Raw genomic sequence first — 27,743 nt, forward strand, 5'->3', positions numbered from 1 at the left:
ATGATGTAAAAACATAATCCTTCCATGAAATTTTACGCCACTTACGGTGGACCATGTTCGTGTGATCGTTAAATTATAATTGTGAAATGATTACTCATAATAAAAATGGGCATAAAATCTTCCCATACAATGGCACGCTCTCGGTTTCCCATAAATCCTTCTGCCCGTAATGAAAAACGCAGATTTGCTCAACCGTTTCTCCATTGTCGGTATGAGTGGTACTTCCCGCCAACAGACAAAACCGCCACAAGGCGGATAGTGGTAAGATCAACATTCACACGCTCATTGAATTTATTATATGCTGCGGAATATGAGCTTTCTCAGCTTTCGACGATGGATACTGGATTACCGGGTGTCGTGAATAAAACTGAACGGAATAGGATTGAGTTGGAAAGTGCTGCATTAAAAGCGAGTGTATACAACATAATTAAACTTCTCGCGTACCATTTCTAAATGTTAAACCATTCATTTGATACCTGTAGAGCGAGGCTGAGGATGACAAGCAATAGTACTATTCATTAAAATCTGCTGGGTTCTTGAAACTTGTATCTAAGAGAAAACATTTATCCAACGCACATAATAATGAGCGAGAAAATGTCTTCGTTTTCTAAGAATGTCACTGCTGGAAAATTTAACTCAATCGAGTTTCTTACGATTCATGGGAACCGACACTCGACGAATATAAAATTATCAATAAACAATGATAAATTATAAATGGTCCACCGTAAGTGGCGCATATACATATTTTTATTTATTGAAAAATAAACTTCTACAAAAAAATATCTATAGATAGAACCTGAACAATCTATAAATAGATTTCAAAATTAGAAATATTTTTTTTTTTCATAATTAAATTTCATTTGCATAATATAGGCTTTCCCTATAAAATACATAAAAATGAGTTTTTGTCTATCTGACCTTTATAGTCTTGAAAACTACTGAACCGATTGACGTGAAAATTTGTATGCAAGGGTTTTTGAGGTCGGGGAAGGTTCTAATGAAGGTTTGAGTCCCCTCCCTTCTCTGGAAGGGGAGCACTAATACAAATCAAACACAATGCATTCTGATTATGTGAAGATGGTCAATATCAGCCATATTTTAAAGAACGATCATGATTTGTTAGATATGTAATGTAACTGTGGTGAAAAATAAATGTATATATCCGGTAGCTGTCCCCCGGGTCCGGACAGTGATATTTTTCATGTGACCAAATAGCCATTCTTTACACCTGTTTTGTTAAACTTGCTTCAATTCAATTATATCTTCTTGCTAAGGTTCAGAAGCAACCGAAACATGCGAGAATAAAAAATTATAGATTATATTGAAAAGGTGGGAATTTGAAGTAAGATGTAAGAAATTTAGCTTGAGAGTCAAATAAGCTCTACAGATACATTTTAAGATAAAGCAAATGAAAAATATTACTGTTCCAAATGAAGTCTTTACTCATCTAACAAGATCTAACAGTGTCCGAAATAGAGAGTTTTTCGTTAAATGGCTTATGTGTCCGGTACTGCAGGATCTCCCCCTACAGTCAACTTTTACTCGTTTGGTTTTGGGTATCTAGTAAAAGACTTTCCTTAGTTGGAGTAAGATTTCATCAAAATTAAATACAATAAAAAAATCTGAACTGCAAACTGGTTACGCCCATTCTGGTTGTAAGGATATACAAAACCACTACACTTGTCTGAAGCCATTAAATAATTTGAAAATCTTAGGCAAAATTTAAACTCAATTTAATATCTGTTTTCATAATGTAACTGCGGATATCCAACAACAAATGTACGAGTGAAAATATCACAAGTCAATCAAAAGGGGCTTGGTGTGGTTTCACTGAACCCCGGCCAAGTGTAAGGTCGACACAAACATTTATAAAATATTATCAGCCTGTATACCTGGTGGGCTACAGCGTCGTAACATTTTTGACGTAGGACTACGTCTGTGTTTTCTATATTGGGGTACACTTTACGATTGCGAAAATCGGGGACCGTCACGAAAATATGATAGACTTTAAAGTTTAATATCTAAGCCGTTTCTCCATGGATTTTCAATTTTTTTGGACCATTCGATCAAGGATGAGTCAACGCTTCTTTGAAAATGCTGATTTTTAACTATTTATTATAGATAAATGATAAATAGTTCAGAAATAGGTAAACTAACCAATCACGTACATTCATCACTAGCACAGACATCAAAAATCAATCACTTGCGGGTTTGGATCTAATCCTCAGTTTGAACAAGATTTTACGCATAGCAGACGCATCAAAGCGATCGTAGCGGATCGGACACAGCATAACGGAGGCGCTAATAACATTTCCAAAGAAAATCCATCGCATTGGTGGTGGTGCTCGATGTGTTGCTGCAGATCATTCAACCTCAACGAACCAGAATTTCATATGAAGAAAAGGTTGACCATAAAAATAGCACTGTGGCGATCCCGCACCGCCAGTGCCGATGCTGAAAATTCATTACAAATTGTGGTGTCAGTTAGTTGTAAAGGAGCATTGGGAAAAGAAAATTGGTTCTTCTCAGGACCAAGACCAACATTTTATGAGAAGAAAGAGTTAATTGCGAAAATGGACTGTTTCGGTGGCATCGGGTTTGGCGTGGTAGCTTGGTTGCTGTTAGTAATTCCATCCATTAAAATTTACTGCATCATCTCCCTCCGATGCGCTATCAAATTCACTTTTTACGATTGAGTTTTGCACTTTGAAGAAAGTTTATTTTGGATAGTCCGGATCAACTTTTTTTTGTATAAAATGGTGGCTTTTGTATAAAATCAATGAAGATGCCACCTCAGAGGAAACTATCTACAGCAACCACCCATCAGTGAACGTCGCTCTGACGGACAGATGCCAAGAGATAATGTTTGGTAATTGTGTGGCAGTGAAACAGTACTTGCCGTTTACTACATAAATTATATTCAGTGAACAAACAGTGCGATAAGACGTTTCAAGTGGCTCCCGCTTGCCAACAGTCAGGATGAACTCCACAGTAATATGAAGAAAGTTCGTCTTGAGTCAAATTTCTGCTGTTATTCCTCGCAATAGTACGCATCTTAGATAACCAACATATCATAACCAAATTCTGAATCTAGCGAGAAAATTTCATAGGATTCTTAGAATTTGTCATTCTCCGAACGGTCCGTTGTCTACTGCGGAATCCCGATCAAAATGGCACATATTTACAACCATGGAGATCACAAAGGGGCGGGGCTAACGGACTTAATTTATTGAATACAAGAAAGCTGCTTTCCGGCGCGCGCGAGCCACTTTGATCGGGATTCCGCGGAAAGAGCGGAATGAGCGATTCGACAAAATTTGATGCAGCGGAGCGGACACAGCAGCATGAAGGCGTGGATAGCAGTGGCAATGCTGAAAATTAATTCCAAATGGTGGAGGCTTAGCGAAAAATCATTAAGTGGTGGTCGGACAATTTCAACGCAAGGTGCTGACAAGCGTTTGGATGCAGTTAGTTATTGGAAAGACGCATTGGGAAAAGAAAATTGGTTCTTCTCAGGACCAGCATTTTATAGAAAGAAAGAGTTAATTGCAAAAATGAATTGTTTCGGCGGCATCGGGTTTAGCGTGATAGCTTGGTTGCTGTTAGTGATTCCATCCGTTCAAATTAATTGCATCATCTCCCTCCGCCGCGCTATCAAATTTGCTAGTTACGATTGAGTTTTGCACTTTGAAGAAAGTTCATATCGGATTGTCGGATCAACCTTCTTTTGTATAAAGACCTTTTTGGATGACACCATCCTCAAAAATGGCCACAAAAAAGGATAAACAAGCAGAATCAGAAGTGAAACCAAACGCAAATATATTTATTAGCAACGTTTGGTTTTCGCCCGCGATGTAAGCGTACGTGGCAAAGTAAGGATTGTGATGCCCCAGACTGAAAGCCAGTCGAGTGGCTCCAGCGGCCGATGAGTCATGTTAATTCCATGATTAGAGACTCAAAGTCCATCCATCTGGGAACAACTATTCGACTTCTTGATTCAGTTGGCCTCCGAGCAGTTTGCTCAATGTAAATAAAACGACACAAATTATTAGGGCAAATACCATCAATTTCAAATAGCTACGTAGTCCTACGTCACCTTTGCGTTCAACCCGATTGGGCTGCACCTTTGAGTTTTTCCTGTTGTATTGTTTCTCCAATTTCCCGGAATGCCTAGACGAATTGCTTCGAAATAATTTGACGATTCTCTTCGGAATACAACGACGGTTTGCTTCGGAGTTCCTCGAAGATTTACTTCGGACTCCCTTGACGATTTACTTCGGAATTCCTTGACGAATTGCTTCGGAATCATTTGACGATTTGCTGCAAATCCGTTTGATGATTTGCTTCGGAATTCTTCAACGATTTGCTTCAATATCCCTGGAGGATTCCTACCGGAATTAAAGTTCGTCCCAACGATTTGCTTTGGGGTTCCTCGACAGATTGATTTGGGATACTTCTACAATTGGCTTCTACATCCCTGGAGTATTGCCTACGAAATCCCTGAAACATTCCCGTTGGAATTAATGGAGGATCTCCGATGGAATCTCTGGAAAATCATTGGAAATTGAGTCGCAATTGCTTTAGGTGGCTGGGCCGTATTCGTCACATTACCACTAAGATAACTTAATGAGGTGGTAAAATGTTCGATAATTTTTGAAAGGAAGCTAAAAATAGAGAAAACAGATGAAAAGGCTAAAGCCCCTCCCCCCAAGGCTTCGAGGCTTATTTCGCCCATGCCTTTAGCGTCCCCAGGTTTGATTCCACTTCTGTACACTAGATCCCATAATCGCTTTCTTAGGTGCAATTTTGAATATTAAATTTGAAATTGCTTCACCCTGCCAGGGTTACAAACGGGGTTGACACTTCATCTGCATTCCGAATACTTCGAGGTTCGGGCCATCAATCGTTGCACGTATCAGCGGAACCAGTTTCGCTGGAAATCCATGTTTAGGCATTATCTGCCACAGCCTATTTCTTTTCACCGACTGATACGCTGCTTAAAAATCGACGAATAGATGGCTACTCTGCAAATTATACTCGCGAAGTAAATAAAAGATCATCCACAGGATAAACATCTGATCCGTTGTTGACCAGCCCTTACAAAAACCTACCAGGTATTCGCTGTCGAAGAACTCTACGTCTAGTTCAGGAGTGCAACCCCTCTGTAACTGGCACACTCTAGTATTTGTTCTTTCGTATAGATCGGACAAATGAATCCATCCAACCAGCCGGTAGGCATTTCTTCATTCATCCATATTTTTAAATAAAGTGATGAGTTAATTGAAGCATGGCACTTCCAAATTTAAGAAGCTCAAGGTGATGCCCTGCTTTTTAGCAGCTTTACTGTTGTCAGATAGTTTAGAGGTCTTCCCCTGATCCAGAGGCGGTGTTTTCACAGCTAAGGGATCGTACACATATTACGTAAGCAATTTTTGGGGTTTTTTGACCCCCCTCCCCCTATGTAATTTTTTTTTTCATTCAAATGATTTTTTATTTATATGATGCGTAAGAATACGATGATGTCATTTGTCATATCCGTTGGCATCTAGTCTTACTCTACGTCCAGCAACGCGACCCCGTCAACTGCCAAGCGTTGTATAATGAAACGCTTCTTCTTCTTCTTCTTAATGGCATTACATCCCCACACTGGGACAGAGCCGCCTCGCAGCTTAGTGTTCTTTAAGTACTTCCACAGTTATTAACTGCGAGGTTTCTAAGCCAAGTTACGATGTTTGCATTCAAGAGGCTTTTGTATATCATGAGGCTAACACGATGATATTTTTATGCCCAGGGAAGTCGAGACAATTTCCAATGCCTATACCGGCACCGGGAATCGAACCCAGCCATTCTCAGCATGGTGTTGCTTTGTAGCCACACGTCTTACCGCACGGCTAAGGAAGGCCCCAATGAAACGCATGATTCTGTTATTCCGTGAATTCATGACGGTTTTGTTGGAGTTGATTGCATCCGCTTACACTACTTTTGCTTTTCTTTGTTGTGAAAACTACGGTAAGCTACCTTACCAGGGTTTATTTATTTATTTATTTTTTTAGGGTTGCGTTACACATCGTGTTGAAGAAGTTGCTTTCTTGATTCTGACACGATGAGGCACAGCTTTGTGTAGAGTCCCTCGACGACAGGATGATCAGCCGCCCCTAACATGAACCGGTTGATGGCCGATTAATTACATTCTCACATTCTCCTTTCTCATCATTTCTTGATTGAATTACGGAAAAAAATAGACATTTTCAAAACATTGAAAGCTTTCAATGCCATCCAAATGTTTTAATTTGTATATTGTGGGGCAGTCTTACTCTACGTCCAGCAAATCGAAAAATTTAACAACCCGTTAGATCAACTCGATCGAACTGAAAATCAAACCTGATAATAGAGTCCCTCTAACCTATTATGGTATCTGAGATCTCTGTTTTCGTGTACGACAAAGAAAAGAACAAACGAAATAGGTATATCAATCAACGTATATACAGTCCTTACTTTCAGCATAATGTCTGTGAAAAAAATTGATGTGCACACTACATCGATAATATTACAGAATCTGGCATGGTGAGTCACATTTTAATTAAACTGCCTTTTAACTGTGCTGTGGTTGGTCCTTCTTGGGAAGTTTTTCTTTCCATTTGACCGCGATCTGGTAAACGCTATGCAAGCCTCTTGTTACCATCCTGCCACCAACGGAAAAAAATAACTTAAAATTAGGCAAGCCACGAAAAAACGATTTATAGCCAATTTGCTTTTTGCTTTCTTTATATACTGTATGTAAGCAGAACTTTGCTTTGAGTGTACCATTGCAAATGAAACAGGTGGATTCAAATTAATGCCAAGAGAGGCGTTTAAATTGAAGCAGTTTCTAAATACGTAAGTCTCTATGGAAACTGAAGTTGAAAGTTGGTTCACATCTTGAATAAGATAAAAGGATTTTTTCTGATCCGAATTTTTCCAGTTTATGTTACTTTTATAAAATTGCATCCGTGGAAGAGAAGCACGGAATTGATTATAAGATCAAAGCTACAATCTTCATTATTCTCAACCACCCAAAATAATAATCGATCTGTTGGGCAGAAATTCAGGAATCTTTAAAATTAGCTCCGTATTTAAAATGAAATATAAGCAACCAAAATTCATATTTTGAAAACACACATGACTATTTCATTGGCTTTAATCGGTGAGGTGAACTACTCAAAGTGGAAAGGAATATTTTATGGATCACATAATGGAGAACAGAATCGAAGGCTTATTAAAAACGAAAATTCACAGGAACTACAAAATTTTACTTAGGCTTAGAAACCTCGCAGTTAATAACTGTGGAAGTGCTTAATAAACACTAAGCTGTGAGGCGGCTCTGTCCCAGTGTGGGGATGTAATGCCAATAAGAAGAAGAAGAAGAAGGTCCAACGCGGTCCTAGTTCGATGAGTTGATGTCTTTTGGCCCAAAACAACAGATTTGTATCTGTACCAATTTGCCAAGTTCCCGTTAGGGGAAACTGGGATAATATGCACCCCCGGGGCAAAACGACCCTTTGAAGTTTTAAAGGACATTTTCGGCAGATTTTCAGGAGTGCCTACAACAGCGCATGTAGTTCGGATCTCGAACTACGAATCTAGCAGTTAACATTCATGAAAGTATGTCCGAAAAACCACCAAAAAAGCTAAAAGGTCGTTTTGCCCTGGAGATGCATTTTTCCCCAGTTTACCCTACATATTTCTTGATCACAGTATTTGACGGTGTATCCAAAAACACGTATGTCCTTCGCAATTTGCAACTAGGTTAAGATTTCTCTGAATACAAGTTGCCATACAAATGCTAGCATATAGAGTTTCCATCCCGGAACATCCCGGGACAAAAATTCCCGGGATTTAGGAAAATTCGGGACCTCCCGATTCCCGGGATATTATTTTTGAAATCCCGAACATCCCGGGATACCCGGGACAAAAAAATGCTGTTTCATTTCCGGTTCGCAAACAGTGTACTTTTTCTTCTTACAAGAGTTATTTGTTTTGAACGCAAAACCCAACTTTAGGTGATAGACCCATCCCAAGCAGCACGCGCAACATCTTTCAAATTGGTGTTTGTTCCTAATAAATTGCATTGAAGACACTAGCAATACATCGATTCACTTTAAAGCCACTTCCCAGTTTCAGAAAAACTCAATGTTTCATTTCCGTTTAAGTGGCGTCGCAATATTCTACCCATCTGACTTCTTAAGTGGTTTAAAATTCGATGTGTTTCATATCAGAAACAAAACAGATAAGTTGCAGAATTAATAACACTTCGGTTCATTGCTGTTACGACAATGTTTCTGATATGTTGCAAAACACTTAGCTGAGCAGTATTTTATTTTTGACAGTCCCCTGCATGTTCCGTATAAGGTACAATGAAGTTACAAATGACTTTGTTGCTTATGTAGTGCACTTGTAGCAGAATCTCCAAACAAATTTGATGGTGTGATGGTTATAGTAGAAGGTTCAATTCCCGGTTGGCTTTTGTGTTTTTATTTTCATTTTAGCCGCAAGATGTTGCAAATAGGCTCCACCTCTTGCGCTTTTTATGTCACAAAGGAGTTCCAAATACGATGCGTTGTGCATAAGTCAGACCTTTAGTGAGTCACACCACAGTTGTTGTTACTCACTGAGAAACAAGAGGTGTTGCTTGGGATATCATATTTTTATACCTCCCATCAGACATATTTTTTTCCAACTTCGTTTATTTGGTAGGCTCAAACATGTATACGGAGCCAAGGTTCTTTGTGATGCACAATCGATATCATCTTATTATTAAACTAGTAAGAGAGGAACAGAAATGAAAATACCGGAGATAGTTAATAGAACACCTTTACAGAAATATTAGATTCCCCTATACCACTCAATGGAGGGCTACTGACTGATACTTTTTCCAGCAGCTACAGCTCTCTATTAATTAAGCGACAAGTATCTACAGTAGAAGATCAGCTACATATTTTTGGCGCCTGCTTCCTACCCATCTCCCGTCTACAGTGAGGTTGTGTACACTAGCTGATATTCGCCTTGCTAATTTCCTCGTGGCGCCCAACATCTTCCTGAGTTTCTTGCCTCCAAAACAATTCTTGATCCAATTCATGTTCTTCCAATCGACGTCCGTACAACAAACTTTCCAGCCCATGCGCAAGTACAAGTGGCCCGACTCCGATGCTCTGCCTATTTTTTTGGTTCTTGCTGCTGACCAGGTCCTGACCAAAGCTTCGCTTGGACACCTACTGACCAACAAGCTACCGAAAGTTCGAATCTCCCACTAAATTCTGTACGGCGCTACCCATGACTTTCGCAGCCAATGCATGATTCCGCGACTGCGATTACATTTCTGTAGATAATCCGAAATCTTCCTGGACCATAAGGACATCAAGATTAGGAACCGATCTGTTCAAGATTAGGAAGAGCTGCAGCTCTTGGCGAAAGTATCAATTAGTAGCCTGCCATGGGTTGGAGGATACTCTAGTATTGTGATTTTTTTGTGAGGGGGTTCCCATATCTCCAATAGGTTATAGGCCCAGTACGATTCTACTGTACATCTTCCATCTTTCGTCACTAGGGTATTAAATACAATCCCAGCAACTGTCTAAACCCAATGCATATTCAAAGCAATGCAAACAGTCAAGCCGACTTTAACCGTCAGTAAACCCTTCTTCTCGGACTTGACGATCATATATTCCAAACGGGTACTCTACCTTCCGAGAAAAACGTGAATTTTATTTGCTTCTTGAAGTCGTTTTTTTTTCGAAAGAATCGATTCAAATTATAATTGAATTGAGTTCCAATTTGAACTCTGTATTATGTGGCCTTTCTAAAATATTAACTTTACCCTTGAACCAAGGATGTTAACGATCATTCAGTAATTTGCGTTCGATCATTTAGTAGTATGATTGGAATTTTGTTATCATTTAGTCTAAATTACTGAAACTATAGCTATAGCTCCGTTACTAGTGGAATTCAAACAACGAACTATTAGGCAGAGTTGTAGAAAAACCTTCGCACTAGAAGTCCACCATACAACATATTTTGAAATTCAGCTTCTTGAATATGTTATTGACAAACTACTAAATGATCGAATGCAAATTACTGAATGATAATTAACATCCTTGCCTTGAACATTGAATAAAATCGTTTTTAAATCAAAAAATAAGTTTTCTAAGGAAACATCCGAAAATCCCGGGATCCCGAATCCCGGGACAACGAAAATGGCCGGGAAATGGAAACTGTTTGGGCTCGCCCCCCTGTGTACACCAGTGGTTTTGCCTGCGATCTCCAACAGCAGCCAGACCGCTTTTAATCTGCAGAGGATCTATCGCCCGGTGAGCAATCGACGTTGTTCTGCTTGTGCTCTGCCGGCGAAGCCTAATCATTTTCAAGGCGACAAGGATGGGACGGAGAGGCAAACAATGCTTTACGCTGTTGGACGATCGTTGCTGCTGTGCCTTCTTTGTATGATGATAGCAGCTGACCAGCCGACGGGTGCCTAGAGATGCCATAGTGGACAACAGAGCAACCGACGGAGATAAGCTCTCACTGTCGGACTATGCTCAGAACGATGACGTCACTGATATCTTCATCAGAGAACGGAGGAAGGTTGGATTGCTCTGATGAAGATACCAGTGACCAGTACACACTATAAATTAAATCGGTTCGGTCGGTTATTTTGGATACCGTATTATGTTGAAGTTTTTGTAGCAGTTAAGTTTATATTTAATATAGTGTTTTAATGAGAACGGTCGGTGTTCGAAGTAATTTTACTTAGAAAGAACTGTGCCCAAGGATACGGGTGATTTCGGGTGATTTAAGGAGTGAACGGCGGTTGCAAAGGGGAGTGTTTCTCGCTGATATTGCCCGGCTGGAAATATTGTTCGCTCTGAATGGTGGCTGTTTGACCCAGTGGTGGGATTTATTTTGGTGTCGTTTGGGAGGCAAATTAATTGTGCGCTTACGGAGCCTAGGCTAGACGTAGGAATTTCCTAGCCAGAATCGGAGGTAGGTTCCGGAGTAGACAGAAACTCTACTAGCATACTTGAACAACCAAGCGTACAAACATTAAATTAACATACGTGATTGCACAGATTTGCACAAATAGGTTAGTCACAAGGAGTTGATGACCGGAGACGAGCCAGCCTCGGGCTGAAAGTCTCCTTAATAAAGACACAAAAAAAAAAAAAAAAAGGAGTTGATGAACCGATGCACCATGCGTCTCCATATGCTCGTATGCCCTTTAGAGCCCATATTCTCCTAAAAACACACACACACACATGGGGACTTAAAAATATCAGATTGTCGTAATAAATCTAAATTCCAACTTATCTAAACATGAAAACTGAAAGGAGCAGATTGGAAACTTTCAAACTCAGTCAAGCATCTTGGCGTTCGACTTGACAGTAAGCTGAATTGGAACTTACATCTTGAAGAAGCATTAAGCAAAGCTACAAATGCTTTATGGATAAGTAAGGCGACGTTCGGTAAAAAGTGGGGACTTAAGCCAAAAATGATTCAATGGATTTATACGGCGATTGTGAAACCCAGAATATCATATGCCGCATTAGTATGGTGGCCAAAAACAAAAGAAAGGGTGGTACAGAAGAAGTTGGGAAAACTTCAAAGATTAGCTACTCTTTCAATAACTGGTGCGATAAGAAGCACGCCGAACACAGCACTAGACGCTTTGCTCCACGTGCTACCATTGGATCAATTTATTCAATTAGAAGCAGAGAAGAGTGCTTTGAAGATCAAAAGAGATTCAAACCTCTTCGAAGGTGACCTAACAGGACATCTTAGTATTCTAAACAAAATAAGTATCAACTCACTGATCACAAACAACGATGATTGGATGAGAAGAAGATACAACTTTTATCGATGTTTTGATGTAATTAATCTTGAGCGAAGCACATGGACAAATGGTGGACCAAATCTTCGTTCAGGATCGATTGTGTTTTACACCGATGGTTCAAAACTAAACAATCAAGTTGGAGCAGGCGTGACTGGCCCAGGGACGAATATTTCGATTCCCATGGGAAAGTGGCCATCTGTTTTCCAAGCTGAAGTTCAGGCTATTCTTGAATGCTCTAATTTATGCATACGTCGAAATTACAGGCATTCAAATATTTGCATAATGTCTGATAGTCAAGCAGCATTGAATGCTCTGAAATCAGCAAGATGCACATCTAAACTCATTTGGGAATGTGTTCAGTCACTCCAAACCTTGGGTAGTCGTAACAAAGTGAACCTATATTGGGTTCCTGGTCATTGTGGCATTGAAGGCAATGAACAAGCTGATATGCTGGCAAGACTTGGTTCATCTCGACAATTCATAGGTCCAGAACCTTTTTGTGGTGTATCTGCGTGTTCTCTTAGAATGGAACTGAAATCTTGGGAACATTCAAGAATAGAGGACATTTGGAAGAACACCTTGATTGCGAGGCAGTCTAAACGTTCCATCACACCAAACGTATTTATCACTCGCAAAATCTTAGATCTTTCAAAAAAAGATCTTAACACATATACAGGTCTTGTAACAGGCCATTGCCCGAGCCGTTATCACTTGAAGCTGCTAGGAAAACTTCAAGATGATGTATGTCGCTTCTGCGGTATACATGAGGAATACTCGGAACATCTGTTATGCCATTGTCCGGCAATTTTTAGAAAAAGATTACAGTTCTTCAACAGGGGGCTGATAGAACCCTCTGAAGTTTGGAGAACAAGTCCCAATTTGGTAGTGCGATTCATCAGAACCATAATACCGTATTGGGAAGACGCTGGTAGTCAAGGTGATGCAATTGCTCTACATAGCAATGATGCGTCAACTTGACAAAGCTATATGAAATGGGGCATATATCACAATAGATCTAACAAATGGTCGCAGTGATTAAAATACCCAACAGGGAAAAAAAAACATGAAACATGTAAATAATTTCAACGCGAACGTAGAAAAAAAAATATAATCGACGAACCCCAACCAATTACCAATGTTACAAAAAAAACAAAATTTTCTGAATTAATCAACTAACGACAGTCACACTGTACGTTCTAAATTGCAATATCTACCAATTCAACTCATGTGACATTGGAAATTGTTCTAATTTGATACAGTATCTTATTCGGGGTAGTGTCCCATTGCAGAGCATTCTGAGTAAATGGTAATATTTGCGGTAATAGTTATGTGTTATGTGTTATATCCGATTTGCATATTTTTTTAGGACTGGAACGTCTTCATAATTCCGGGTGCTTACATTTTTGCTCACATTATTTTGAAGTTTAGGTAAATTGGATTACAAATAGACCGTAACTATTCTGACCCATGATATCCATGGAATTATATCTTCTTTTCCTTATTTATCTTTTCTTTCAAATTGGTTGCTGTCACTCGTGACATTTGAATGCATTTCATAATTCATTATATTACGAAGCATTGGCAGTGCTGCCAGCGGCAACATACTCCCCCCCGTAACATTGGTCACCGGGTTCAGTTTTACAATTTTGAATATAGGAGCATACTAAATCTTAAGACTAAGTACAAATTCATTTTTTTCCTTCATAATCATTCAAATAACGGGCACTGCACGAAACATAGAAAGGCCATACGATGATCGATGAATATTCTGTCCCACCTTTTCGATACGCAATGGAAATGTATTCGAAATAGCTCCAGTATGGCTCCAATGAAAGATCGGACGGTGTCGTACTTTATATCCATCATTTTCATATTTCTCCGAATCCTCAAAGTTTCTTGCATCGTGTTCCAGCTAATTACTACGACCGTATTTATAAATTAAAGCTAATCTCCAACGATTGTCGATGGAGAGAAGAGTCTTCAATCTGCCGCGTTTTCGAAAAACATGTTGATGTACTGTACAATTACAACTCGGGTCACTTTGCTCTTGTTTCTTAATAGTGTTATCACCTTCATCGCTATTGCTTATTCCTCCGGTTTGCACATTTATGTTCATCAAACACACTTCAGCATTAGTATACGAATTACTCGTACTCGCTAATATAACTAGCTCATCAACTGTTTCAAAATGAACCTTCGAATACTTCTGTTTACAAAACGTCCATAGCGAGGCAACTTTCTCGTTGATTCCACTGGAAATTTCAGTTTAATCCAAGGATTTTTCAAATGGCAATCTTCCACAGCTTCCAGTTGGGTGCACAAGCATTGTTCAACCAACACAAACTCGATGAAAGATTCTGTTTTGATGGCTCTCTGCGTTGGGGTCGAACGTACTCTGTCCAATGACATGTCCATCAGAAGTTCGGGACGCTCATATAGAAGCAACAGCATGTGTATAAGTGTTAACTCCAACTTAGACAAAGAAAAATGACTTCGAAGTACTTCAGAAGCATTTGCTTTCAAACACCGTTTAAGCCGAGTGTGATTTTCCCCATCAGTAGTGGCGGTTATTACCAAAGGAAATTGACCAGTTTTTTGGATCAATTGTACTTCATTGAGTAGCACGTGACGTGCGACCAGTTTCGAGGGGCAAAGCATATATTTGAGCACGCGTTGTGTCGGAATAACGGTCAACATGTACGTCCGAATGTTTTGTTTGAATGATTTGATTTCGCCAGCGCACTGAATTTCATTCACTTGTATATGCGCCGAATGATCGAGACAGTTCGGGTTATCCTCGGTCACTAGACTGTAGATTCGCGAATCAATTTTAGGAAACGCGCTAGTCTTGTGCTGCTGAGTCCCGTTCAAATGTAGCTGATCGAATGAAGGTTTTACCAAACGCTGTTCCATAATAGATTTTTGTTCTATTGCTGACTGACTAATTGGATTTGTTTCTACTATGTGGTTGGGGCAAACATTACAGAACCCTTCAAACATTCTTGTCGCAAACTTGGTTGGATGTCCACCCGATTGTGGCTGGTTCTTTCACGACGTGACCAAAATGGGAAGAAATCTGTTGAACTTATCTTTCAAAATCATGCTGTTTGATACATGGTGTGATGGGATTTGAAGCCAATAGAAATTTGTCAATTTCCTGGCTGGCAAGTATATTTCCGAACGTAGCCAGAGAAAACTAAGTTCATGACGTGACCTACGTGTACAACATTTATCAAAGTTCTATCTGCAGGACACACTTATTTTTTACCAAGATATCAGCAATATAAACTTTTACCGAGATTCAGCAAACATGTTTTTTGCTGAATGTCAATCTGAAAATCAGCAAATAATTTGCCGAAAATCAGCTGACAAAGGTCATTTGTCGGGATATCAGCTTTTCATTTAGCTGGAACACGGCTATGTGGATTTTTGCCAAGTTGCACAAATAAAAACTGAGTTTGTATGTCTTTCGGTGTAAGAAATAATATGCGTATCGCAGCTAATCAAAAATTGACCACGTCTCCAAGAGAGCCAGGTTCCCAGGAATATTCCCGGCCGTGACTAATATGTCCAAAAACTATCATAATTCCATCTGTTGGGTTTTTCTTCCATACTTATGTATAAAGTTTGATACGTCGCAAGATGGATTCTGGAGCTTATCAAAATTCGGCCAATTTCCTGAGGGTTCTTAGGAATGCTTCCGGAAGTGGACAATGTGACCAGAAAGCATCAACACTTCATATGTTGGGCTAGTCTTTCAAAATCTTAAAGATAGGCGACAATGCGGGTTTCGGATCTAATGAAAGTTTATCCATCATCCTGTGGAAATCAGTTTCCCCAGAACCTTTCTGGACGTGACCCATTTTTCCAAAGGCATACAAAGTTTCACATTCCTTTCAAAATCTTCAATTCACGTAGCAAGTTGGGCTGCAGAGCTAATCGAAATTTGGCCAGTTTCTTGAGGGTTCTCCGGGATACTTCTGGACGTGTTCAATGTGATCAGAAAGCATCAAAATGCCAATGTGTCCAAAAACCTGGTAAATTAATATCACACATATGTCGTTCCCCATAAAACGGGAAAACCACTTTTACTCGAAGTATTTGATGTACTTTTGGTAGGTAGTCAATTTGATAGCCTATTTGTATTTTGCACAAACTCACCACCAAATCAAGAAACCTGCCTGAAAAGATCTTACAAGTCTGACTGAAAATAATACTCGCCTTCTTCGAATTGATCCAACGCTTTTGGTCTTAAAATTAGGTCCTCTTCAAATTAACTTTTCATATTGGCAATTAACATTGCTACTTTATTCAGTTCCTGTCATTAAACAGCCCGAAGCAAAACTTATTGTTCCCTCCGTGAATGAATTCAGTTTTCCTAGTCTGTCGCATTCACATGTATTTCCGAAAGGAATAAAGAGGTTTCGTTCATGAAATTTTGTCCTCTCCGTTTTTCCCTTTAACCAAACAGCACACTCGAGATAAAAGCAATTTTCTAAAACCACGAAACCTCTAAAAGAGACCAGGACTATAAGATTTTTTTAACGAGCTCGATTGCCGAAGAAATTGTGCCTCTCATTTCACCGTTTTGTGGCGCAATTTATTCATTCTGCAGCAGCCACAGATTTCAGCCGCACGGGTGAGACCACTGATACAAGGCGAACCGAAGCGTGTCGATTCGGAAAGGATTAAAACAGATCTTTACGGATTGATTTTGATGGCACTTGCAGTCGGAATTGGTATCACCAACACGATGGAATATATCCATGAAAAGCTGTTGGTTCAAATGTTTGTTTTTGTATTACATGGACCAACATGAGTACAAACGACATGTTGAAACAGATTTGAGATTTTAAATAATACTGACTTTTGTTTAAAATTTCATTTTTATCCGTTCATAGTGGAAACTGATAACGACAATATACTTTGAATAAAGCAAATTTCTCTCTTTCAACGAATCAAATCATTAATATATCCACTATTGATATCTGTTTGTAAAGAAAAAGTTTAATAAACACAGTTACTCTTTGTTCTAATAAACTTTCAACTGGGATCACAATCAACTGGGCCGGTAAATTCTTTTCTGCTCTCCCCCCATTCTATTCAGTTGAAAAGCATTCTGACAAGATCCAGGTCAAGCACACTCATTTACAGAAATGAGATATGCATCTTGGAATACACACTTAATCAAACGTCAGAGAGTCTACAACGCTCATCCTCGTTACCCGATGGGACTTCCACTGTGCTTCAGATAAACACCGGCTGGTTGGTATGAAAGCTCCACGCCGTTTTTATGCTGTTTACTTATTTTTTTCTGTCGCTTCATTCATCAATGAAAAAAGCTTCTCCGCAAAGTTCACCCTTCCGCTTTCGCACGGAGTTCGGTGCCAGGGTCATGTCGTCTAATGGAGAATCTGATACGATTTTTCGACATCTCCCGCCAGGCTTTCAGGTACCGTCGAGGCCGGAGCGCCAAGCGACTAGCGCTTTGGCTGGAGACGAACCGAGCGATAAATAGGTAAAAGTTGACTTCAAAGCCAGATACCCGTGGCCTCGTACACTTGAATGCTTTACTGATTTTTCTATGAATTTTAAACGATTCCGAGTCCCTGGCATATTTACCGTGAATTCGTTGTGTTATGGTTGCCGGCAATTTGAATCATGTAGTGCTAAGTACGGTGTTTTCCTGATGTAGTATTTCAGTAGAATAGTCGCAATATTTTTTTTTAAGTTCAAAATAGTTTTGAATAAAAATACTGAAATCAATGAATTACTAGTTATGTTAAAGTGAAGTCTCTGAACTTCTAAAGCTCACTGGCGCCATAAATTTTGACGACAATTAGTTCCTATTTACCATGTATCACATGAATAAATTGAACTTGTTTTGAATAAATGCGCAAATATCTGTAGATGGATATAGTGCAAATTTGCATCGATTGAAAACCCGGAACAAAATGTTTACTGTTTTTGCATACAAACCCACACTCAGAATGAATCCGTAGAGCCAATAAATGAAAAGTTGCTTTGTGCTCTGCAATCTGGTCCCGAAGCTGCTGGTAGAATAGAATGTGTGCTGTTTGAATGTAATTTGATTTACGTAACCAGATACTTTTGTTGGTAGTTTCCATTGACCATTCACTTATTGTGTCCACCTACGTGTTGGACCAAAAGAAACACATGGGAAAATAGTTTTAGTATAGATAAATTTATTATGGGCAGTAGAATTTGACTGAGTTCGAGTCATCCGTCTTACTCCCCTGTCACGCTAGATGGAAAATAAATCGAATCGGTATAGTTTTATAGCAATAGCAGTTTCTACTTAGTCACATACTTAGCATAGTTCACATCAAAGCGCAACACTTTATCTAAATCAACCTTAGTTTCCTAGAAGTAGATGAACGTTCTTTTCAAATCATTCTTTTCTTCTCTCTTTTTCTTCCGTTTCACCGTTTCTTCTCGTTACAGAAAGAATTGTTTTTGGGTAGAATAGATCCTGGTTCACCTCGCGGTGAACGTAAAATGTCTTCTTCTAGTTCTTCCTCAATGAAGACTAAGTGGTTAAAAGCGTTCAGAAGTCTGAAGCCGGCCGGTTCAGCAAACGATAGGTGAGTACCGAAAGTTTACGTTTTTGTGTTTATGTGTGTAGAAAGTCACTTTATCGTGGCCAACAGTGCCAAGAAACGCATGATAAATACCTTAATTTGAAGTAATAAAACATCTTTTCCTTTGATGCAATAAATCTAGATTAAGTAATTTAGATAACTTTCCTTTCATCAACAATGAATTTTATTATTTTGATTTTCGGGGAACGAGAAATTCTCCTGATTTTCCACCTATTTTTGTTTCTTGAATTTTCAAGGGAATTCTTCTTTTCAAATTTCTACAGGAAATTACTTCGACTTTCAACAAGAGAATCTATAAAATTTCTAAATTTTCTTTTGTGATTCTTCCATATCTCGGATTTGTTTTAAATTTTCATGGGAAATTCTTCTAAATTTCCATTGGAGTTTGTATGAATTTCCATGGGTATTTCTTTCTATTTTTTTAAATGGAATGTCGGAATAAATAAGTGAGATTTATTGTGAATAAACTGTTGTGAAAAATAACAAAATGTTAAGGTATCTTAATTATTCTATTACTAAATTAATTTCACCCCACTAGATCGGAAAATCCAGGATTTTTGTGAACATAATGTTGATCTTGACTCCTAATGAGTTCAATCTTCATCGTCCCTGAGGCCACATGGTGACGCACAAAATGATGCCTGATATCTGTGTGTTTTGTGCGCTTTGTCTCCATATTTTTCGTCATAAACATGCATATTCTGTTGTCTTCTTAAATTGTGATGGATCTGATCGATTCTTGAAGAATCATCAAATATTCCTTGCAGCCCCACGGATCCTACAACTGCTGCATTGTGTGCAACGCAGTCCACCTCACCTCAGTAGTGATAGTGGTGTGCTATTTACAGTACCAGAAGACCTTACACCACATACTTACACCCAAACACTCGTTAAACAAATCCAATTGTGGACTTCCAATCTTCAGTATCGGACGCTCAGTTTTCAAGAATTGCTACAAATCTTATCAATAGTCGGCTTGTAAAATTCCGCAATATGAGTTTCTTAGTACGTTGAAAGTAGCGTACGATTCACTTCGGGGCTTTCCAATTCTCGGTGTTTAGCTGTTGTTGGAACTTGTTTGTTGTTGTTTTTCTCGTTTTAACCTTTCCATCGTTAAGACCTTTCTCTATCAGGGTTTTCACTGGATTACAGTCGAATATTCCGAAATGGGTTATCAGCTTATGGATGACTGCATCTTGAGATAACTCCAGCTGTCCGTTTTTACGGTTGTATTTGATCCTCATTCCTAAAAAGTGTTGAAAGCTCTCCACAGTCCCACATCTCAAACATCAAAGTTTCGATTGATTGCGGCAACACAAGCTTCGTGTACAACCTTTTGTGTTGTGTTGAACTTTTGAAGCCCGTTTTGAAAATTGCTTCATTAAACCGGTCGTTCCAGCATCTCAGCGATTGCTTCAACCCGGCGATGGTCCATGGTTTCTTCCGTCATCCAGAATATGTTGAGTGGCGTCAATTTTTTTTTCAGACAGGTCATACTTAGTTTTCTCCAAAATTTCTAATTCGCTCGGTATAGCACGCATCCAATCGTCTCTGTCGTCTAGATGGGCAATCTTGCCAAACATATCAAGAACATTTTCATTTGGGAACATTTAGAACATCTAGTAGCTTACGGGGTACTGTACGATCCCGATCGCTGTCCCTCACTGACTATTGTCCTCTAGATTCGGGATGTTCTATATGCGAAGCAAGCGCCGGTGCTGCCGACTCGTCTTTCTATTCATTCACGTTTTTTGGCTGGCATCCGTTGAACTTCGGTTGAAAAGATAACCACCAATGAACGCAGCTCAACATTACTTTCGGCATTCCAGTCCAGTCCAATTCGGGAGTCCAGAAGCATCACACGGACCTTTTCGTGGAGGGCTCGTTTAAACCGATATGCCAACCGTTCTGTTGTGGAGTATTCGATACCGTCATTTAGATCTGGGTATCCTTCGTCTGGCGTGAACCGTTGCACGCAGGGGAACTAATCGAACCAAAGAGTACTGTGGTGGAGTTTGCTTGAGGTGGCCCGTCCTGCAATGACGTAAAGAACTCTCCTTAGCTTGACATGAATTCAAGTTTTGAATATATCATCCAAATCGTAAAGACTTCCTCTCAGATATGTCATAGCAACAATCGACTAATCCTTCCACAAAGTAGCTTCATTATCGCAGAACAGCACCGAGATACCACCCTTGGCAAGTTTCTCAACCAACATCTGTTTATCTAGCAGATCCAATTTAAACAGAACTTCGTTGAACTTGTTGTAATTAGCTTTGTTGCTCAATTCTTCGATGATGTCTCTTCCGTGCTTCCAAAGTTTGGCCATCCTCAGAATCGTTGATGAAGATGGGTCTGGACAATTTGCAAAACGACGAGAACACTGCAGCGTCGATCACTAGGTGATCGCTCGATCCGGCTTGAAGATCGTTTCATGGTTTTTCTGTGTTTATTTTTAAATCTTTATTTAGGTATTTTTCGTTTTTCTGTGTGACAGACATGATCATAATTCCCTGTTTTCAGTTGTCACGTTTGGTTCGTTTGGAAGTTCTTCAGTGTACCTTTTCTTGTCGCATCGGTGGTACTCGCCGCAAATTTCTTCGAACCTGATCATATCCGTATTACCTAATCTCTTGTAGACTTGTCGCTCGTGCCTTATTGATGATGCTTCCCCTCTTCAGCCATGTCTTGTTTATATAGAGTGATGAGGGCAAATCTGTATACAGATACCTGCAATTATCGCTCAGGGAATGGGATTGACGGACAGCCGGAGCCACTAAACCCACTCAAGTAGCGGAAGGTTCTTTGAGAGGTTCCTCTCTTCTAATGCCCTGATCTCCCGGGACTACCTCACATTATTATTTCTGGAGGATAAACAGTACTTAATGTACTCCTCCCAAAACGACACATGACGTACATAAAGCCTCAGTTCTCCATGTACTTTCCATGCACACCCCGTGCATAAAGACACACTGTCACCATATGCGCCCTAACACTCACCCATCTGAGCTGCGAGACCACCAACAAGTAGACGGCCAGGTACCTTGCAGGAGGTACTCCGAGTTGGCATCTTACGACGCAGTTGGTCCTCAATTAGTATTGTAATCATCCGTCCTGCACCGGAGTAATACCACTTGTCTATCAAGCTGGAGGTGACTACTTGTAATACCCCCATCTCCCTTATGTCTTCATTTTCTGCACCTCCTGTGCATCCGTTTGGTCGTGGAACAACCAGCGCATTACTAGTGCCCCAAGGCTCGCCTACTCGGGCTTGGATACTGATAACAGTTTATCTCCCAGGTACCTTGCAGGAGGTACCTACCTGTTGAAATTTCGTAGTCCAGATAGTCCTCACTCAGTGTGGTGGTCACCACATCCTGCAACAGCGTGGCACCATCTGTCTTACATGTCTTCTATTTCTGAGGTGCTGCAGAAGCATCAACCCCCTACACTCCTGCCAGCGAGACTTTCGTGTCTCCTATTTCTGAGATGCCGCAGAGGTATCTGACCCCCGACAGTCCCGCCAGGCCTTGCGAGACTTCACTCGTTCCATCACTACCGCGCCTTTCGTTTTTCACAGACAACTTCAAGGAAATCGGCTCGAAGAAAGATTGACCTTCTTGTCCGCCTCCGATATTGTCGAATTCCGATATTTCTACTGCCGCTTTAGAAGCATCTTCCGTCATGATTGAATCTATGACAAACGGGCGAAAGACAAAACGCCGAAAGGTCAAAAGGTTTAAAAGGACGAAAGGTCGATCAGTACAAAAGGTAAAACAAGAAGGAATAAGGAAGGAGGCAGAAAAAGGAAGAAATAAAAAGAAAAAAAGAAGAAAGAAGGAAGAAGGAAGGAGAAGAATGAAGGAAATGAAGGAAAAAGGAGAAGGTAGATGGAAGATGGAAGAAGGAAGGAGGAAGTAGGAAGATTGCAGAATGAAGAGTACAGAATTAGGATTGAAGAAGGAATAATTATGAAGAAAGTGGCAGAAGGAAGAAGGAAGAAAAGAAATAATAAATAAGAAAAGAAGGAAGAAGAATGAAGAAAAAGCAGATGGAAGAACGTAACAAGAATAAGGTGCAAGTAAGAAGAGAGGAGGAAGTCCGTTCCGACCTTTTGTCCTTTTCAATATCTGTCTCTTTGAACTTTTTTTTCTTTCTACGTTTGGTCCTTTTAGACCTTTTGTCCTTTTCGCCCATTAATCCCTTCGACCTATTGTCTTTGGATCTCCTGTCCCTTCGACTTTTTACATTTTGTCCCCGTCAAGTTTTTATCAATTCTCGTAGTGAAATTGAGGGATTCCGTGCCCCGAATACTCAGTGGTCGAGTCCACAACTTCTTAGAATTGGTTACCAAAACGAGCATGAGCATAGGCATGAGCATTATGACCGTACAAAACGTAGTTGCTACTCCGTGATTGACTAGAACTTGCGAAGCTGTACAGAGAACCATGTATATAGGTCTTGTGATAAGCTGTTCATTCTCAATGTACACGTTTCAGAAGCTTACGTATTATAGTCAATAATGGTGCCGGCCACTTCCTTACGGTCATATGAGGAAGGAAGGATTTTTAGTTCCACTCTTATTGCTATTAGAGACCGATATGGTATGATATTAGCTTTAAAAGATATATTATCTGGATTCACTTTGGTAAGTGATGCGATTATGGTTGTGAATTATATTAAATGCAAATTGAATAAGAGAGCTAATTGGTTTGATTTGCGGACCACGCAACGCTAAACAAAATATCTCCGATCGCGCAACCGTTCTGCGTGCTAATTGCAACATAATCAATCATGCACTCAACACAGAACCAAATATACACACTCAAATATTTTCACCGATCTCGGCTGTACGAATCTCAGTTTAAGTTCGTTTGCTGAAATATCAGCTAAATGGACGTATCATTAAGGCGGCTCCTTTAAGAGCCGCAGTAAACAAATTACTTGTTCAGCTGAGATATCAGCAAAAAGTTACTAGCCGAGCGCTCGCCTGTTTGGTCTCGGCAAAAGAATCAACAAATGTCGAGCTGAACTAAGTGTGTAGCGAATGTTCTAATTAATTTACTTTCCGAACGCACAAAACAGAGCTAATCACCCGGATCTCGCTTAAGTACTACGTCCGATACGAAACATGATTAATCGTGCATTGATTCATGTAATTTTCCGATTGCACAGAACTGGACTTACAATCCGAATTTCGCGAATGTTCTGTGTCCGGTACGAAACACGATCGATCGCGCTCCGGTTAATGTACTTTCTAACCGCACAAAACAGAACTGAACGCCCGGATTTCGTGAAAATTCTTCATCCGATACGAAACACGATTGATCTCGCACTCACCCAGAATTATATTCCAAATTTAGAAGAAAGTTCGTATCGTGTGTAGCTTCAACTGAGGATCAATACAAATTCTAGTGACTAAAATAAAGGCGTAGGCATAGCAAGGGTATAATGATAGTCCAAATGCTAACTTGATTACAAATTTCCACGAGAAGTTCTTTTGAATTTCCGAAGGAAATTGCTCTGATTTTCCACGAAAAGTTCCCCTCATTTTCCACGAGATATTCTTCTAAATTTTCACGCAAAATTGTTTTGCATCTCCCGGGATCACACCACAACGTGCAAGCTGCGAAGATGTTCTTCATTGCTTTTGTCACAACTTGCGGAGCTAAGCTTCTTGCAGTTGTATGTTTCAAGCATCTAATACTTGTGACACATATATGATACCAATATCACTGTACAGCATAAAATCATATGTCTGTCACCCAGAATCACGCTGGTATCACGATAGCACGATGATTTCCGTACCCTGCCCTTCGACCATTGTATTGTATGAAACAGAACATAATTTGTTGTTTGAAATGACAAATACGCCGTTTGACATTTGAAATAAAAACAAACATTTGCAAGCTGAATGAGTAAAAATCGTTTTTCTGCAATTCCGGATGAAATTTTTCACAACATTGCATTGGCAAAATAATTATTCGTAAGCCCATTATTTGCTACAATTATGCTCTGAAGATGTCTTCCTATTGATTATGCCAGTTTTTGTGTTGTTTCCGGGAAGATCTACCGTCACTTTTGTATGATACTCTATGGTTTGAGTTCTGTATCGTGGGATTTCGAACATTTTGTGCAAGGATCCCATGGGTTTTAATTGGAATGAGGTCTGGGGATTGGGAAGGATGTGGGATTTTTGATTCGCCATTAATCAGCAACTATTTTTTAGATGGGAAGAATGCTTTGTACCGTTGTTTTGGATAAATTCAAAATTGGATCTATGACTCAATTGAACGGTGCTGGATTTATCCTAAAAAATGTCCAAATGAATCAGTGCCGATCAGTGCCGTTTGCACTGAAATCACCCCAAACCATAGAATAGAGTGGTTAACGTCCGCAGAAATAATTGCCCTGCGGAATATTTGCAAGAACTCGCATATTTCTGCTAAAATACCTATACGAAGAATTAGAAAACTATGACGTTTTCATTTCGATGAATAAACTGCTGACGCGAATTCACAATTTATTAAAAAAAAAATATGGGTAAATATTGTGTAATACTCTGTACTCATAAAATTACAGTAACAGTTTATGATTTCTATACATTTCGATGAAGAATATAGTTTTGGAAAGTGGTAGAATCAGTTTCAAAACAAACTGTCAAATAGATACAACGGTGAAAAGATGTATGTCATCTTGCCACTGTACGCGTACAGCGTGATACGAAAATCATTGTGCGGAAATCATATGTCTGTCGATAGTATAATCTTACTCCTTTCTTTGTCGCGTAGTTTGTTGCCAATTGTATCTTCTTCTATGTTCCTCGTGAGAATGAGTTTTATGTGCAGGAAATTGGCCCTTCGAGAACTCATTGATTTTGGTGACTGCTATAACTTAGTCTTTAAAAGGTGCTTCGCTTAGCACTACTGTTCAAATGATGACGAGTATTATCAATTCCAACTATACATACTATCCAATACGCAGATCGTTGTCTGTACCAATCGTGACTATCTGTAATCGTGCATAATCTATCCAACAGTTATCTTCATCAAGTATGGGTATGTGGTATATCAATAAGAAATAAAACGTAATACATTATCCTGAAACACGTTTGCGTTGAAAAAGCCACATTTTTACTTTTAAAAGAAACCATACACTATATTTTTCGAGATTAACAGCCGTAATTGATTAAACTCAAAAGCTTTTTGTTGAAATGTTTCAGTTTTAATTAAGGGGGCTTAACGGGAAAAGTCACATTAGTTTGGATTTCATTCAATATGAATCATATCACCCATTTTTCTTCATATTTTTCTGCTAAGATGTTTATTCCGTCATTTTGTATAAATTTCTGTCAGGCAAAACATGCAAAAATAAACGATGCACACTGAGGCTCATTCACAACTTACATAACGCTTCAGGAGATGGGAGGGGTTTTATCCGAGAGTTTCAGCCCATATACATTTTTGAAACTTCTCGCACAAAAAAATTACAAGGGGTGTAATTCGTGAATGAGTCCATTGATATTTTGTAAAGCATCACACAGCTCGAATAACGGGTACTCTAATATAGAAAAATTCGCACGCCATAATGAACTTTGAAAGCTTCAAGCAATAGTTTCAAGGAAAACAATTGACTTAATTTTGCGACAAACATTAAATATTCATCACTTTTCACATGCTTTCTTTTTTGCTTCTCATTGTTTGATTACAAAACCAAAAGTACACCAAAAACAAACCAAATGTACCACGCGGTTTCAACAGTACTAACTATGAGGTAATCTAAATTTGCGTGACAATAGTTTGCTTGACCTGACCTGAATAAAACATATCCACGCTAAGCTTGAGTGTTAGTAGTGTTCGATAGCAGTGTGCTCTATGAGTATAACTATGGTTGTAATCAATTATGTTTGTATATGCGTATGTGCGTGTGTGTGCGAATATCCATAGGAAATACGACTCGCTTTTGAAATTTATCTTTTGCTTACCATAGAAACACAAATAGATCAGCATAAGCAAATTTGGTGTGCTTCATCGCGTATGATCCAATTTATCTCACGTTACAAATAGATATGTATCAATCGTGAATGTTAAACGATATTCATAATATGCAAGCAACCGTCACCGCTGTTATTAAGGTGCACTGTAAAACGTGAGCAAGTTGTGGGAAACAGGAGTGCTGCTTCAGTAATTTCTACATTTCAGCTCATATAACTATCAGCAGCTAATGATTGGTATAAAATCTCCATAAACACTCACATAGCCTTAATTTCTAATAATCCTTTTTTGAAATTTAGAGCTCCTTTAGTTTTCATACCATTATTATATCTACTTATATAGTATCATTATTTAAAAATGCGTAGAGTGCCAACAGATTTAAAGATCGTTAGCAATTTTATATAGATTATTCATAATTAAATAATTAATAATAATGAAAATAATAATAATAAATAATTAACAATTTAATACTAGAAGGTATTAGTAATTGAGTTACATTTTGTTCGCAATATATCAAATTGCTTTCGGATATTCATATTTTATATTTAAATTTCGAAAAAAAACATGGATTTCCAAAATACTTTTAACGAATTCCATGAGCTTAAATTTAAGTTAGTATAAGTTTTTCGGAGTGCAAAATCCCCAACTCGTTTTACTTCTTACAGTGTACCTCATTGTAAATAATAAATAACTCTATTTAGCTCCTACATACATTATTTTTCACTTAGATTGTTAGCTAGGTAAAATGATGTGCATTAATAGATAAAGGATAATCGCAACAGAGTCCATTATAGCCGCCTTAGTCTTTACTTCGCATTTCCCGAGCAAGAGCGACGACTTGGATAACAGAAGTTGGTATGAACTTGGCTTGCATAAGAGGTAAAATACCAAAAATTAATATGCAGAATTCTTGCTTAAGTATTTTGATACCAAACAAAAAATAATTTGTCTTGCGTCTGGTATTGTAATAATAGAGTATGTTATGCCTGAAGTATTTAGTATATTAATTTTTGGTATTACTCCTTCGATATTGGTAAGAAGAATAACAGTTTTCCACTGATACTTGTCACTTGCTTTTGGAGATTTGTGCTCCTGACAACGAACGTAGTGTAGTTTTTAAATTGCATTCTAATGCGATTTAATTTAAAGAAGATTATATACAATCAACAGCCATATTTGTTCCAAAACATTTATATAATAATTACTTTACATTCAACCTTATGTACCATACTCAGATGTTTTTTTTATTATGATTTATTGTCA

The 27,743-nt window shown here is 39.0% G+C and overlaps 1 protein-coding gene across 6 annotated transcripts in view; it reads left to right on the forward strand.

The window, feature by feature from the left end:
• LOC134211662 (uncharacterized) overlaps positions 1-27,743 on the forward strand; it is a 353,136-nt gene that overhangs the window by 191,809 nt on the left and 133,584 nt on the right. For all 6 annotated transcript variants that reach the window (XM_062688770.1, XM_062688773.1, XM_062688772.1 and 3 more), the window contains one exon: positions 18,329-18,468. In XM_062688770.1, the coding sequence (XP_062544754.1) occupies positions 18,329-18,468 (140 nt within the window). The remainder of the gene's footprint in view (positions 1-18,328; positions 18,469-27,743) is intronic.

This window comes from Armigeres subalbatus, chromosome 2 (genome assembly GCF_024139115.2).
Source record: "Armigeres subalbatus isolate Guangzhou_Male chromosome 2, GZ_Asu_2, whole genome shotgun sequence".
Classification (NCBI taxonomy): Eukaryota; Metazoa; Arthropoda; class Insecta; order Diptera; family Culicidae; genus Armigeres; species Armigeres subalbatus.